Source organism: Symphodus melops (genome assembly GCF_947650265.1).
Source record: "Symphodus melops genome assembly, chromosome: 10".
Lineage (NCBI taxonomy): Eukaryota > Metazoa > Chordata > Actinopteri > Labriformes > Labridae > Symphodus > Symphodus melops.
Window position 1 is genome coordinate 7318896 of NC_136700.1, and position 16606 is coordinate 7335501.

The window sequence follows — 16606 nt, forward strand, 5'->3', positions numbered from 1 at the left end:
CAGTTTTTCCTCTTGCGACAGGCAGGCAAATCAGTGCTGCACCCAGCACTGGTAAAGAAGTACCCAGGTAAAAAAACAAAACATGCCATGCACACTCACAGAATACAGAGATGTTTATCCTGTCAGTCTCAGTCATCCTGGTTCCTCCAGGAACAAAGTAAGTGACCTCACAGTAGAACTCATCATCTTTGTCCTCCTTCACCACTTTCAAGTTCAGCTCACTCTTCACAGAGAACAGACCACTGGATTCACTGGTGACACTGGGCATTACTTTCACCTCTGAACGTACAGGACAAGAAAAGAGAGGAAAATCCCAAAAAAGTTTTAAAGCTTGTGAAGTACAATCTGAAGAAACAGAAGTAGTTTTTGCTCTGTCTCACCATTGGGGACATTCTGTAGTGGTGTAGTGTTTCTGTACCAAGTGATGTTGGGCTTGGGGAATCCATTTTTAACTTCGCAGGTCCCAATCTGTAGGAAAGGAGCATGTATGAGAGAAAATGAAACACAACGTATTAAACGTAAACTCATGCACATAATTTTAAGCTTATGAACCTTTGATGGGCTATCTTCAGTGACTGAGATCCCCGTCTGCACACCCTCGATGGTGGGAAGGGCTGGTGTTTCTGCAAAGGAATTGAGAACTGAGTCAAAACTGAAACTGACAGTTAAATTCTGGCAGCTGACAAGATTGTTTTGAACCAGTTTCAAGCTTTTTTAATGTCTTAGGATATTGCACATGTCAAAACCGAGTGCTTAAACCTAGAGGCCAAATGTCACTGACATGTGAAGTGGTGTGAAGTGATCACCAGACAATTTTGGTGACATAAGTTGAGTCACTATCCTGTTGATTTGAAGGCAAGGTAAAAACAGCATTATGCCACACTTAAAATGCTATTTTGCTATTTGTAATGCTTTTCTTATGCATGATTTGTGATTTTTCTTCAGGTGGCTATTCTTTAACTTCACCACTGTTTACAACATTTGGTTTGTGTAAAGTACTGGTCAACCCTCGTCATTGTTAAAAACCTACCAAACACTTTCAGCTTTGTTCGTCCCTCTGAAGCTTGGTCTAAGCCTTTGACGAGACAGATAAATTCTGTTTCATCTGCAAGCTGCACATCCCTTATAGTCAGCACCACCTCGCCTGTGGCTCCAGTTCCGTTCACACTGATCCGCTCCGTAAACCGTGTGCCCTTGTCGACTACCTTCATGGTGGAGTCCTGATAGTAGATTTTCTGCTTCTCTCCTGTTACTGTCACCTAAAGATCAGAATTCAAACACATTAAACATCACACAGATGGACACATTGTACCTCTGTGTATAAGTGCATTTGGGACTCACATAAAACCATTGAATCATCATGCCGCCGATGCCTTCGGATGATGTAATCATGCAGGTGATCTGAGCTGTGTCTCCCCTGTATACCTCTACTCTGTCCTCCATGTTCACCTCTATGTCAGCCAATGCTGAAAAAAGAGAGAAAAGGTAGTCAGTATGACAATTCAACATGTTTCACTCATTTTTACACTGTTTTTCATGGCCCAAAAGCAGAGAAAAAACAGCTGGAGCCTCTTTAAGGTTAGCAGAAAGCTGAAACTGTCAAGTTTCCATCCAATTTTTTTAAATTAACAAAATAATAATAATAGATTATTGCTGTTACTAAGCTAAAAGCTCAAATGAATCAAAATGTGGTCATCATAATAGAAACACATATTTTTGTGTGACTCAGAATGATTTTGGTTCAGTGATGGAATGAACTAATAGTTTTGATAAAGATTCCTTAAGCGCCCTATGGAGGCACTGTTTCTCAAATCATAAACTATTCTGTGCTAAATGAATACACAAAATGCTAACAGCCCTATACATGCAACAGGCTAATATAAGCCTATAGAATAGGACAATTAAACTACATTTTTGAAAAGCCATGATAAAAAACAGACAGTTCTGTCATTCCTACATGGCAACTCCTTTAAATGTTGATAATAGACATGTTTAATTTAATTTTAGAAGAGAAGTAGACAAACTGGCCAACAATTGAATTGCTCCTTTACACAAAATATACATCGCAAATGTGAACTCTAATGTTTATTATAATCATTCTAACATCCTGAACGATGCCGAGCAAACATGCCACTTCTACTTCCACACCCTGTTGACACAAACTGAAAAGAGGCATGTAGGCAAAAAAGAGAGAGAAGAAAGTCATGGTGGGTCAAAGGGAAGAGAGAGAGATGCTATGAAAGGAATGAAAAGCCCACCCATGTCCACATTAATGTGCTGCATTCCTCTATGTCACCCTCTCACAGGAAGAAAGGCTCAATTTACACGCAACATAGTAGTTCCACTGTTCTTCATGCTTCTCTGTGTCTGAGGAACGACTGGTTTTCCCCCTCTCACTATGTCACAACCCCTGTAGTTATAAGGAAGGATCCCTGCTCACACTTGCACTGCAGAGTTTACCAGGCGACATCGATGGCTGTAGCCTGAGGTAACTAACGTTCCTGGTTTGAGCCCTGTTGAGCGACTGTTCGTTATGCTAGTTGTAGTTGTAGTTTTTCCTTTAGTGCAGCATGACATGATGGCAGGAAAATGTTTATGTTGAGCACTGCTCAGAAAAATGTAAATGTGGTTAAACAGTATCCTCAACTGACCTTTTTTAATGTCATTCATGTTAACCCCAAGCAGCATAACAGACTAAACAAAACACGCTGTACACCATTAAATGTTATATTACATTTTTCTGGGGACATTATATTTTTTTAAATTATGTTATTATTACATGATGTTAAAAAAGAAAACTTTTTTTTTGAAAAATAAATCACTTTTAGATCGCCAGAGTTTATCTGGCCATGTGAAAAGGTTGATGTGTATCTGAAGAGACACAGTCCAAGTTTTTTTTTTCTTTTCTTTTGCAGTGTTTTGGACATTTCAGGTGTTTGGTGTTTTGGGCAGTTCATGCAGACCCTTATATATAACAACCCACTGTCACCATCACACTAAATTGATGCTCACAAAAATACTTACTCATATATAAACAAAGTGGGAGAATTAATAGACACTTTTATATTGCAATTGGTATTGAAGAAACAAGTCCAGGAAAATGATCTAAATAAAGGTCACATATTATTCAAAAATACACCTTGTTCATTTTCTGTGTCCCAAGTCTGTCTACAAACCTCCAATTATGAGAAAAGTCCATCCTCCCCATCTTTTGCCTGCTCAACTTTGCCACTGTTCAGAAAATGTGTCCTTATACAGGTTGCTAGGAGATTTTCCCTTCATGACATCACAAAGGGCAGAAACTCCTCATCTAGGAGGATTGTGCATGGTGCAAGAAAGCTCAAAGCACATCCTCTTCATGAGAGGGGTGTAATCAAACACAGCTCATTTACATTTAAAGCTCCAGACACAGAAACAGAGCAAGGCTGATAGAGAATATAAAGGATTCTAGTGGATTTTTGGGTGAGACACATTACAGACATGTTTTTGGGAGAGTTGTTTAAAGTGGTGGAAATCTGGATAATATGTGATCTTTAAATAACTAAAATTCCAGGACATCTCTTCCAGCAATGTTTTAACGTCGTATTATTTTGTTTTAACACGTATTCATCTCAAACTATCAAACTGCCTCAAAAATAAATGTTTGTCTGTATCTTGAGTTGCTTTAGGAAAAAAATCTGCCTCCATAGTTCTTTCTTGCAAATCTCAACCCCCGAATCCTCACTTTCCTCTCCCACCTGCCTCCCCCTTTGCTGTGTGTTGCTGTTTACCAACGCCTAATGGACCTGCAGGATGCTTTCCTGTTAAAGAAATTCAATTAGTATGTCCAACATAGACATTTCCTGGCCATTAGTGATGGGAGGACAACGCTGACTCACTCACAGCATCCCATCCCCCCACCTGAAGACTCACCTACAGTGTGAAGAGAGATTCAGAAAAGTAGAAAATGTAGTCTCTAGACTAATAGTTTCACAAGCTTTTTTTTCATCCTGTGTCTGGCAGCTGCAGTCTCTAAGCATGAAGAATCTCAATCAAATCTCATTAGTAATTTGACCACTATTCATCTCCACAGTGCATCAATCTCAGATGCTGGCACTCAAAGACCTCACACATCGATCCTCTCTGAAGTTGAGAGAGCAGGTATTGGAGTCCAGGCACATTCAATAATAGTCTGTCATCAGTGTGACAGCATAAAGCTAAGCTCCCCCCTCTGCTGTTTTATGAGCTGCCGTCTGCAAACAATATTCTTTTCCTGAAGAGTGTGTGTTTTACCCTGGAACATCAACTTAACATGCTGGGAGTGTGATTTCTAGGAGAAATGGAAATGTGCTGCGTCCGCTATGATCACTACCTGCTAGACCCTTACAAGATGGGAGCAAATTGTGGCAACCTTTGAGCTTTATTGCTGCACTTCAAGATAAGCCAAAATAAGTACCCACAACTCAGCAATCATAAAAGAGGGCAGGGGAACAAAGGATAAGATAATCGCTGCAGGAAGTTGTATCAAAGACATTGTTTTGTCTACAAACAAGTCAAAGCCTTTTGTCAGGATACACAATCTGTGTTTGTGTGTGTCTGCCTGTGGAGGGAGGTGATAACAGCAATTCCTGTCAGGTTCTCAGCTTCCGTAGCGGCTTATCAAAACCTACTGTAGTTTAGTTTAGTTTATTTGAGCAGTTGTAATTCTGCTCAAAAGGAGTGGGCCGAAGCAGAAGCTTATAAGCGCCCACCCCCAAAATCATTACAAAAAGAATTTACAATCAAAACGAACAAGGTTACAAAGTGCGAAGCACAGGAACACAGAGTGGGGAAGAAAAAAAGGAAAAAATAAATAAAGAAAATAAAGAAAATAGAGCAGCATGCACACTTACACACAATGTACCTGTTTGGGTTTTAACTTTACATCAATGCAAATTGGTTCAACTGCTCCCCCTAGTGGCAACGCATTTCTTCTCCTCTATACTTTTCAAAAGTCTTTTGTTTATATTTATATCTGAAGTTAAATGGAGACCTCTGTGTTGTCATGGGGTTTCAGTTTGATTGTTGTCTAGATACACACACACAAGGGATATAAAGAAGGGAAGTAAGCAAAGAGGAAGAGTGTAGAAAATATCATCATTAAGTCATTTTATTTTTAAATGCTACAGAAAAGTTTTAATTAAAAAAAACAGCTTCTTCTGACAGTCTGGAATTAGTCTTAAGTTATTTATAAAATGTAATAGCAGCACATTTTAAACAGACAGCTTCAATGGATTCTGACAGGTACAGTCGACAGACGAGCTGTGTCATGTGGTTGTTCAAAGGCTGGAATCTGTTCTGATTTTCTAACCATGAAGGTTTAGTTGACAGTCAACCTGCCCTCCCTCTGTCTGTTCTGGCTGACGGCCCAGACAACAGATGGTCGTATGTGAGGTCGAAAAGACAACGTCCACCTTTTATCACGTTAACTGGCATTCTAACCAGATTACTGCTCTGGACTCTGGTCACAAAAAAAAAAAAAAAGATGTCCCACAAAGAATGCTGGAAACACAAGTTTTAAAAATGCTTAAATGCTCTAGTCCCTACTCTTCCTCTTTGCTTACTTCCCTTCTTTATATCCCTCGTGTGTGTGTATCTAGACAACAATCAAACTGAAACCCCATGACAACACAGAGGTCTCCATTTAACTTATTACAGAGTGTGACTTTCAAAATCAAAGGGCTGCATTAGAGATGATTTAGATGTTTCCTATTTTATGTCTTAAATTGATTAAGGTCACATTGGGCTGTTTTCATGTCAATAAATCATGTTAAACGTTACAATTTGAAACAACTATTGTAGCAACTCTATGTGATTTGCATGAATATTATTATTGCAGTTACGGCCAACATGGTTTGGAATGCCACAGAGACATTTGACCACCAAATTCTTATCAGACTTCTTTTGAGACCACGTGGATGATTGTGATAAAAGGGAAGATATTTACTCTAGGGCCCAGGCATTCCTGAGAAATCATGTTAACAAGAGCTGAACAAACAAACTCATCTGCCCCATCATCATCATGACAAATAAAGAGAACCAAAGTTATCCATGAAATCCCCACTTGTTCAGCATCTTGCTTTGAGGACAAACATACAGAGTCCATTTTACAAAGTAAAAAAATAAATAAAAATAATTTGACCAAGAATGTGCTTTAGTTGGACGATAAAAATAAACTGAAAGAGCTGCTAATGTTGGATATGTTTGTAAAAACTCTTAATAGTTTTAGGAGAGGCGAGAAGAGACAGACCAAACTTCAGGTCAACCAGGACAATAGCTGTCAAACTATTTATGACTGGCCAATCTGAAATTGATTTCCTTTGCTCTGCTGCCTGTGGTGAAACACAGTGCACTTTAAAAATCTGAGAAGAAGAATAAGATGAAAGCAGCAGCAGAGTCTGACAGGATGATTGCTAAGGTCAAAGATCAGCAGACAAAACCTAAGATGTCTCGGACCTTCCATCTATATAGTTGTGAGTTTGGAGGAGCCCATGCATGAGCAACCAGATCTAATACACACACACGCACACACAAAAGCATATATGCAGGCATGCATACAAACATCTCAAAGCATTATCTGACCACTGACCTGCTCTAAACATATCATGACTTTAAAAAACGTCTCATGACACGCTTCCCTCTCTGCTGTTTCATTGCATCGTCTCCCACAAATGTCGGCTGTTAAACTTCAGCCCTGCGCTCTCTGTTAACGACCATGCAGATCAGTTTTGTTTCCATTACAAGGTCTTTATATGACCTATCCCTTCCCTCAAGAGCTTATATTGTAAGATACTGTATTAATATTTACATACTGAGGATTCCCCCGCTTACCTTGTGTTGATTTTATTCCTGGCATGTCTTCCTTTAGAAAGAATGAAGCTTTTATAAGCTCAAACATGAAAGAGTGAGAGTACCACATTAAAAGAGGGAACAGATACTGTAGCTAGACAGCGGTATGTGTATGTGGTTGTGTTTGATCGGGATAACGTTGTAATTGTTTACACTTATTTGGTAAAGTGTTGTCACAATACTACTTTAATTTAACACTAGTAAAAATGTGTTTTGTCACCAGAGAAACAAAAATAAAAGTATATAAATTAATGAATTAATCAATGTCTCGAAAATAATTGAAGTATGGGACATTTTGACAACCTTGGATACCAAGGGAGGGTCTGGACATTAACACAGCTAAAAAACAAGACAGTCTTGGAAAAATGCTGCATGTTGAGACAGAGCTACTGTATAATCGTGTTAAACTAAATTACATTAAATTCTGTGAGATGATAATGCATTCATTTCAAACTCAGCATGCACTCCTAAGAGGTCACTATTCAGACATCTCAAAACCAGACAGTGACATGAAGTGACAGCTCGGGGACATGTTTCCAGCCCTGTCACATCTAAGAATAACAATGGCCTATCAAGCCTTGTTTGCTTACATGATGCAGCAGAATTACAGAGCACTGACCCGACTGGAACCAGAAATAGCAGCACTGCTTCAGGACAGGGTGAGACTCCCAAATAGAGGGAGCATGAGAAAAACAGGGCCTCTGTGTACAGATGTTAAGAGATCTGAGTGAATTCCAAAGAGAAGTTACTGTTAGCAAACTGAAACTGATATATATATTTTTTTTAAACGCAAGGAGAAACGAGATATGCAAAAAAAAAGAAAACATAGGAAAACATGCTGACTGAGATATGTGCAGAAGAGGGTGTTTGCTTCTTTACAGCAGTTGTTGTGGCCTCTGACATTTATCACACTATACCCTCAATAGCACACTTATAGTATCTCAAAGCAGGAAGGAAATGTTATCAAGCTGGCGATAACAACTGTCCTTCAAAGTGCCGAGAGGAGAAATACACAGAGAGAGGATCGAAATGCAGATAGATTTGAAAGTGTTGATCCTTACACTTTCCTTTCTTCTGAAAAAACTGTGGTTTAAAAAATAATATTTCCATAACCTTTAAACAGCCATACAGTAGCTAGTATGGACTGAAGGCAAATGGAGCTTAACATTTGTCTAAGCCACAAACCATACTGTACAGGTCAATTAATAAAGCACCACATAAGTGGAACATGAAGCTGTGTCTGAATTAGAGTGTTAATTAACCTAAAGAATAATCTAATAGTTTTCATTTCCCAACACATTCAAAGAATGTATGCTTTTTGCAAGGATGAACATTTTCTGTGAAGGTTCTCAGTCACCTAGTTCTTGGTAAATCCGAAGCTCGATCCAAAAGGCCACTGGACGTGGTTGAAGATCTTGAAGACGTTTCACCTCCCATCCAAAAGGCTACTTTAGTCCTAAATATTTGGTGGGCAGAGCTGGGAATGTAAGCCCCTGTGGATCATTAGAATACTAATGATCAAGGATGACTCACATGACAAACGTTAGCTGAGGTGTTGACCTAGTTTCACCTCGAGTCTTTAACACTGCCGGTCCTCTGTGGGTCACATGTTTCAAGGTGGGATGGGACTTCAAACCAAACAGTGTCCGCTGTCCTTCATATGCAAGTAGACAGCAGAATCCCGAACTGAAGAGCTGGCTCTCCTGTGATGTGCCATGTGTTTGTGTAAAGTGGTTGTTCAGTATCTTCAATGCATAAACCCCTGCATTCCTTGTTGCACTGGATAGCATAAACAGCATTGCTTTGCTTATGCCTGGGACATTTGTCCTGGGGGTAAACTGAATCCTGCCTCATGGTGTTGGATGGATTGAAGTGTAAGAGGACGTTGTGTCAGTGGAATATCCTCTGGAGTTTTTTGGATAAAAGTTTGAAAATATTGAGGTTACAAATAGCAGATACAGAGATGCTATAATTTGTCACAAAATCATCTGTTTACCTTTCATGTGTGTGAAACCTGATAATCAGATTGTTCAAGTCTGTTTAGTTCTTGGAAGTTCAATACTATTCCTAGTAGCACAGCTTTATAAACACTGATTTCTGAGAAGGAAAAAAAAAGAATGAAGAATGCACTCACTGAAGCGTGTTAATAATAAATATAATCTAGAAAATGTACGAAAAATCTTCATGGAAGACTTATAGTCTTCATAGACATATTTGTGGGGTATGCAGACACAGCTTTAGTCTTGTCCCCCTTCACAGATCCATTAGCAGAACAGTAGCCCCACTTAGTTTGCGTCAACTCAGCTCAGCTTAATGGTGCAGAGGAATGTTATGAGGGACTCTTGAAAAAGTATAAAACTAAAGACCCTGTAACGTGTGCATCAATCACATCCGTCCTCTGACGCCATGGGGCATTTTAACACACATCACTCTGTGCTCTCTGCCTTTATCATGTTCTCAGGAAAAGAAAAGGACTTGCACTATATCACGATTCCCTCCGCATAGCTTCTGGCACAGCGCACACATTTCTTTATAAAGTCCACATGCAGAAGTTTACATGGCTATGACAGAGCCACTCAAGTAAAAGATTAATCGATTATTCTACAGCAGAGACCAAAAATGCACAAGATTTGTCAACCATTTTGGGACAAATCAACCATTACCTAAGATGTTTAATTAGATACAAATTCAATGTTGTTAGCCATTTTTGTTGATGTGCAACAGACATGGAGTTTGTTAGGAAGCTTTCAATAGAAACCAACTGACACCAGGGTCTTTGACCAAACAGTTTTACATTTTCTTCATATTCATTTTCTTTCATTAGTAGTTACCACCAGTTAGACATGTTTTGTATTGTAATTAAGACTCCAGTGACCTTCTTAAGGACACATTTCTAAATCAACTCATGTTGCTGCAACCTTTGGCTGGCTGGGTGGCTCTTTTCTCGCTATGTTGGCTGCACACAGTAACTCTCCATAAATACAGAGAATGTGTCAACAGCACCAGACGGAAATAGCAGCTAGAAACTAAAACCCATTGAAAGAAAATTAGGACATTATCAAAATAACAAAAACACAAAATAATATACCAGATGTGGATCATTAGTGGTAAATTAAATATACTTATATGTGATGCACATGAAAAAAAAAAAATGGAAAAAAAAAAACACACCTTTTGAGGTATGCTAATGTTAGTGGTATAATGATTAGGCAGAACATTTATTTGCAGAATCTGTTACATGTATCCAATATTTCAGTTAATTATTTAAGCAAATGTCAAAGAGGTAATAATGAGACTTCCTTCAATTTAAAGCTAATCATGTTTATTTTTTGACCAAATTATAATATAACAATTTGTAATCATGACAGTGATTACATGACAGTGACTTTAAAGATCACCTGAGCAGTGACTTTAAAAACTCTTGAATATGACCATCCACAGAGATATCTACATTTTTAATATAATACTTGCCTGTCTGTAAATGTTGCTGGAGAACAGGAGTCAGAGGAAGTGATTAAAAACAAAAGCTGCAGAAACAGCCTTTTCAATGTTTCAGCTTTTTGCCTTTATGAAACAACAGATAGAGAGTTGTAATAAAGGCGTATGATGTTGAAGTCTTATGGTATATGTACCGCCTCAGCCTGTCCGGTAACTCCTTTACCAGTTTGATCATTTGTTGACTTTTGATGCATCAATAAATCATACAAATGGAGCAGTAGAAAGAGGTAAAAAAGTGCCCCTCTGTGTAGAGCCTGTGTGGTGCTCAGGTGATCTTTAAATTGCTGCATGCAGAGACAAAGAGATGGACAGTGGCAGCTGCAGAACCCAAACTGCACATTCCCACGATGCCTGAGAGAAAACAAGGTCAGCTTGTCACACTGACCTGCCAGACACTTTCTTTACACACACACACACACACAAAATCACTGATCCCCAGGGTGCTGGAGCCGAATGCCGACAGTATCCACTCAACATGCCATTAGCATTAACGATTTCCAAAAGGCAAAGGAGACGAAGGATGCGGAGAATGTAAATACAGTGAGAGGATCAGAGCAGACCACACAACAGGGGAGAGAGGGAGGCAGTCACGTCGCTCTCTGATTTCTCCTGCTGATCTGACACTAGATTCCATTTCATCAGACCACCTGTTACAGAGATCAGCCCAGAGCAGACCTGGCTCGGTTTTCAGCACGCCAGACTAGTCCATCTTTCCGGGGGCCTCTGATGACTCACAACTGATACAACAGTATGGTTATTAAGCTTCGGATGGGTCTATTCTTACAGAGGTTGTGGTGATAAAATATAGAACTAAGCGACGCAGTGACCACTGCAAGAACACTGTAAGAACATCTGTAACGCGGGGCCTCATGAATGTCTTTCAAAGGTCGGAAATATAGGAAAATAATATATAAGTATATTTACCCCTCTGAGATTTCTACTACAACTCTAATGCAATGAAGGTGTTTGTAATTTTGACCATTATAATTTAGGGAAAACTTTGTTTGAACTCATAATAGAACATAACTGGCATTACCGGGTAAAAATGTGAACAGTGAAAAAAATTATTTTCAATCAAGACCTAAAGGTGGTAAGACTGACAAGAGATCTGAATCAGCATCACAGTGGTGAAAATCCAACTTCAGACCTTGAGCTGTGAGGAGCAGCACAGGATCACTGACCTGAGGCTAATCCTCTCAGACTTTAAGCTCCAAAGACAGGTCCCTCTGTTCCCCTGTCTTTTGATAACCACTTGTCAACAAAAAGACCTTTTTCCCCACACTTCCACTCATAGACACAGGTATACACTTGAAGTTTCACACTTCAAATAAATCCTCTGATATTTGCAGGAGGGGCTGTACTATATGTCTGAACGCAAACAGCCAACATTTTCACTCTGACTTTACCCTAAGTCTCTCCTGCCAGACCAACAGTACTTTTTCCACAGCAGGTCCAGCTGAGCCGATGTGAAAATGCAGCTAACGTGATCTAGAGAATCAACTGTATCGACTGTATGCATGAGACCACTACAACTTCCATGCATGTAATCAAACATCTGTGTTGTGTTTTCTGTTCTCTATGATGTTCTTCTCCACTCTTTTGTTGATATTGTGATTATGTTGGACTACTAGACGTAGCATTGTCATAAAGGCAGATATTCTCATTACTGCATCGTCGGGTGGACTCTGTTGCTTCATCCATCCGTCACTTCCCTGTTTTTTCATGTCACGTCTTCCTTAAGGAGATTCCCTGCCAAACCTCCTGTCTGACAGGGATAGTATCCAGCTGTGCACAGCCAGGTCACGAGAACTTCATTCCTGAAATGAGCTAGATATTTTCAGGAGTGCATATGTGAAAACAGTTTAGAGTATAAGTTGAATAAATGACTTTTGACATAATGTGGGATGTGGTCATCTTCCCATGTCCAAATCTCATTCCCATAGTGTCCCACATACACTCGAAAATAACTCTCACAATCTGAATAATCTAAAACTACTATTATTTCTGTCCGTCTGTGTGTTTGAATGAATCTCAAGTGGGCCATTTCCTCATGCCTGCTCCCATGGTGGTACAAACGCCCCCTCCATCCTCTTTCCCACGTTCAAGATGACAAAATGGTCTGAATCTCAGCTTCCCCTCTATGAGCAGGAAGAAGTAAAACCAAAAAAAAAAAACACACAAGCTGCTTGGAAGTATGGGAAAGGCCAACAGGGACATGACTTACTTTTTTTTTCTTTTTTGATGATTGCAAGGGCATAGGGAGAGAGAACGGTCCCATGACATGGCTTCAAAAGTATGAGACGTTGCTTGCTGTTGGCATATGATGGCTAAAGATAGACTGAAGACAAACACGCATGCTGAGAGCTTTTACCCACTTGATGAAGTACTCAGCAGCTCTCTCCTTTTTTGGTGAAGTGGAAACAATAAATAGCAGAACTGTTTTCTTCTCTTTTAAGTTCTACATTGGCCACAATTGCTTTTATTGGATAGGACAGCTAGTGACAGACATGACATGTCGGAAAGAGAAGAGTAAGCAATGACGTGCAGCATAGGGCTGAGTTTTGATACAAACCTATAATGTGACATAACCGCTAGGTCTTCTAGGGCCCCAAAATGATTATTCTTTTAAAAAAGCATCCTGCCACCTCTGTGTAGTATGTATGGTTAAGGTTTATACGTGACTTTATGTGTGTATGTGTTTTAAGTGCTATGGCTTTGCCTGCAAAATAAATCTCATAGCAACCTTGCTAACATGCCAGGATTTCCAAACACAAAATGTAAAGTGTTTTGTTTTACTTAGTTGATCTTTACCAAATTGAGTTACAGTACCCTGCATAGACAGCTTTTCTTTACATGTTTCATCCAACAGCACTACTTACACATGTACTGGTCAACAAAGACAGGCATAGAGAGCAGCTAAATAAACACAAACAAAATGCTCCTCTGAGGAGCTTCACATCCACATATTTTAGCCTTTATAAGCACATCAATACAACTACAAAATAGAGTTAATGACATTGCCAAGCCTTTTTAGACATTGGCTGCACAAGTTCAAATCCACTCATATTTTGTTCATATGACTTACTAGCCAAAAGCCTCACCTATTAGTCACTGGATAGATAAAAAGATTAATTTAAATTTCCTCACATGTTCTGACGTGAGCCCTGTTTGTGCTGCATGATGAAGAAGCAGAACCATGACAACAATGATCTCTTTTTATTGCATCAGCTGTTTCTACTTGGAGGAGGTGGATACAAAAATGAAATGAATCAAGCCATATCAGATCCCTTTTTGCTTGGTGTCTCGTGTGACCTAAATAACAAATTTATATTTCAGTAATCTCTGTTTCATCAGATGAGAAAAGGAAATAGGAGCAGGAAAGCGATAATAACAATTAAAGCTTCAAACAGACTTTAAATGTAGGCCTTAATAATCCCACATACAAACACTATTCATCCAGAAAGAAGGTCAGCACATAAGTTAACTAGCAGAGACCTAAACACTGTGAAACCACACAGACACATCAGTCTGCTGTGTGGAGGCAGCGGCCTGGTGTCGGGGCTGAGGGCTGACGGGTTGCATTAGGTTAAAAGGATCCTAATGTGCATTAGATCAGCTCAGAGCATTATTTCAGGAAAACAACATCTATTATTAAGCAGGGTGTTGAACTCTCAGAGAATAGACAGAGATCCTGACAGGCCTCTGGTCTCCACTTGTGCCAGCTCCCAGAGGACGACTTCAGCTCCAGCTTTCCACTTCTTCAGCGAAACTCTCTGCTACCTTGATTTTTTTGTAGAATTGCACTTTAGTGGCCCTTGGAGCTCAACACACTCCATCGTCAGATAACATGCAAATATCCCAACAAAAACAACAATATTTGAAAAAAAAAATGCCTTAAAAGTTAAATTGTTGGGCATTAATTCAGTTTGCTGCAGACTTTTACAAAGATAATTTTAAAGTGTGTTGCATATTTTTACTTAAAATCTACAAGTATTAAAGTCCCTTTCAATTTGTTTATCCATATCATCAAGGCAATCTTTAAAGAAGGCTCCATTATTGCACATAGACCAGGGGTGGAAATTGCAGGGTGTAAAATCCTACAGTCTGTCGAGAGTCTGCTTAAGGCAGCCTGCAGAAGCACAGGAAGTCACAAACACACCCAGTCAAAAAGCCTGTTTTTACAGCAGAAATTAGCATGTTCACAGCCTGGTTCAAAAAAGTAAAAAAGTTTGATTACCTGATGTCTCGATGGACGTGCACTGTACATGGGGGATTTTTAAAAGATAGATTGTCAAAAACGTTTCGATTTTATAAAGGTACTGAACTGATTGACAGGTGGAAGAAAAGTAACAGTTTGTAATGTGGCTTAAAACCTGCCTCAGTTCCAGCTCTCAGCCTGACGTTAGGTTGACTGAAAGTTAGGTTGAGACACATTTTCAGCATGGTGACCACTATAGACTCCAAAGCTCCCCTGCAGCAACATGGTGATGTAACTTAATATACAGTATACAGTCTATGGTCAGGACAACAGTTTATTGCAGTACAGTATTGATCATTTGTCCCGCCCCTATGGACTATATGAGTACAGTACGTATAATAATAAGTCGGTACCATTCTAAGTACTTGTCACCATTGCTTAGCTCAAGAAAAGTTTTATTAGCAACAGAAAAAGATATTGCAGCCAGGCCGACATTCTTAGACAACTTTGCTCTGTTGAAATGTTAAGTTTGCCTCAAAGGCTCAGACTTATGTCTCTCCCTTAATCATTTTGCCTTTTGCAACCTTTGGCCATGTTTCTTTGGTAACATCCGATCTATGATATAATTAGTCAGAGATCCTAGTAAATAAGCAGCGCATGTGTCCCTTCACAAGTCTAAGATACCACAGGTCCACAGGAGAGGCCCCCTCAGCTGGGCAGTGGGTTTTTCTCACATTGGTAACACTTTGCAGCAGGACAGAGGAGACTCTGTGTGTGCTTGACCTCACAGCAGAGACGAGAGGTGAAGAAAAACATCAATCTCAACGTCCGTGAAAAAGAGGATGAAGATGGTTATGCATTCCTTTGCAATCAAACATTTTAGATGGCTTAGTCATAGCATAGCTCTTAGAGTATGATCCAGCTTTTGTTTAAATGTCAATGCAAGCTTTCTGGTCACTAAATGGGGGGGGGGGGGGGGAAAGCATTCCTTGGAGCTAAACAAGTTTAAAGTTGCCGTATGTGGTCTGATTTTAAATCTGCCATAAGTTTTACATCACATCTCAAGTACAGACATGTCTGGATTTTCTCCTGATCACAATAAACTGCTCCCATGACTGGACACACATGACTGTATATCATGCTGGATAAAATCAATGTTGACTTTGTGCACCGCGACAGCACTGCAGGTGTGTCTGAGGCTGAAGTCTGGAAACCACATTTCTAATATCAAAGGTTGGAAAAACTCAAACCCATCTTCACAGCCCATCTTAGTTTCATCTGATCAGAATGAAATACATTGTCCACAGGTGCTGGCTCTGCTCTCACATCTTGTATTCTGCTGCATTAATGTCTTATTTGATGCTTTCCAGGCGTACACACACTCGCTGGCTGGACACCCTGCAGCTCTGTAGACACTCATGTTGAAAAGCTTCTTGGACAGAACTTGAGGGTTAAAAATCTGAGAGTAGATAATTGGGGATTTCCTTTTCTCAGGCCTATAATACTAATAATAAATCGTTTTGGCCTTTATTGTCTCAGGACTGCACATCTGATTCTGTTAGATATGAAAGAAATTGAGTCAGTATAAATAACACATGGTTTAACAGATGGAGTTTATAATCTTTAAGTGTTTAAAGCCTTTAGAAAAACTAAAAGAAAAGTGTGTGCATGTTTTTTTGGCTGTTATTCAAACCCTGTGGGAGGCAGCGCTATGTGCTAGTTTGGATCATATAATCTCAAGATATTTTATTAATCTAATAGTCTGAAGCAGAAAGTGTCATACTCTCATTACCCACACGTTTCTAAAGAGGTAGCAAATCTACGGTTTGTACAAACCAGGATATCTTGTGTATTTCACATGGAAGCAGCTGTTTCCAGAACAATGCAGGCACAATTTTTAACGGCATCTTTCTCAGGTTTCAGATTGTTCACACTGGACTTATAGCTCCAACAAGAGAGAATGTGTCACATACTCTTCAATAGCCAAACTATATCTAAATAACATTTAAAATGAACTCCGTTTTTTGATTATGTGGGGCCAAG

The 16606-nt window shown here is 39.4% G+C and overlaps 1 protein-coding gene across 4 annotated transcripts in view; it reads right to left on the reverse strand.

Annotated features, from left to right (window-relative positions):
* LOC306830405 (cell surface glycoprotein MUC18-like) overlaps positions 1 to 16606 on the reverse strand; it is a 30385-nt gene that overhangs the window by 6922 nt on the left and 6857 nt on the right. For all 4 annotated transcript variants that reach the window (XM_079353872.1, XM_079353871.1, XM_079353869.1 and 1 more), the window contains exons 2-6: positions 1342 to 1466; positions 1031 to 1259; positions 553 to 623; positions 381 to 468; positions 100 to 279 (exon numbers count right to left, since the gene is read on the reverse strand). In XM_079353872.1, the coding sequence (XP_079209998.1) occupies positions 100 to 279; positions 381 to 468; positions 553 to 623; positions 1031 to 1259; positions 1342 to 1466 (693 nt within the window). The remainder of the gene's footprint in view (positions 1 to 99; positions 280 to 380; positions 469 to 552; positions 624 to 1030; positions 1260 to 1341; positions 1467 to 16606) is intronic.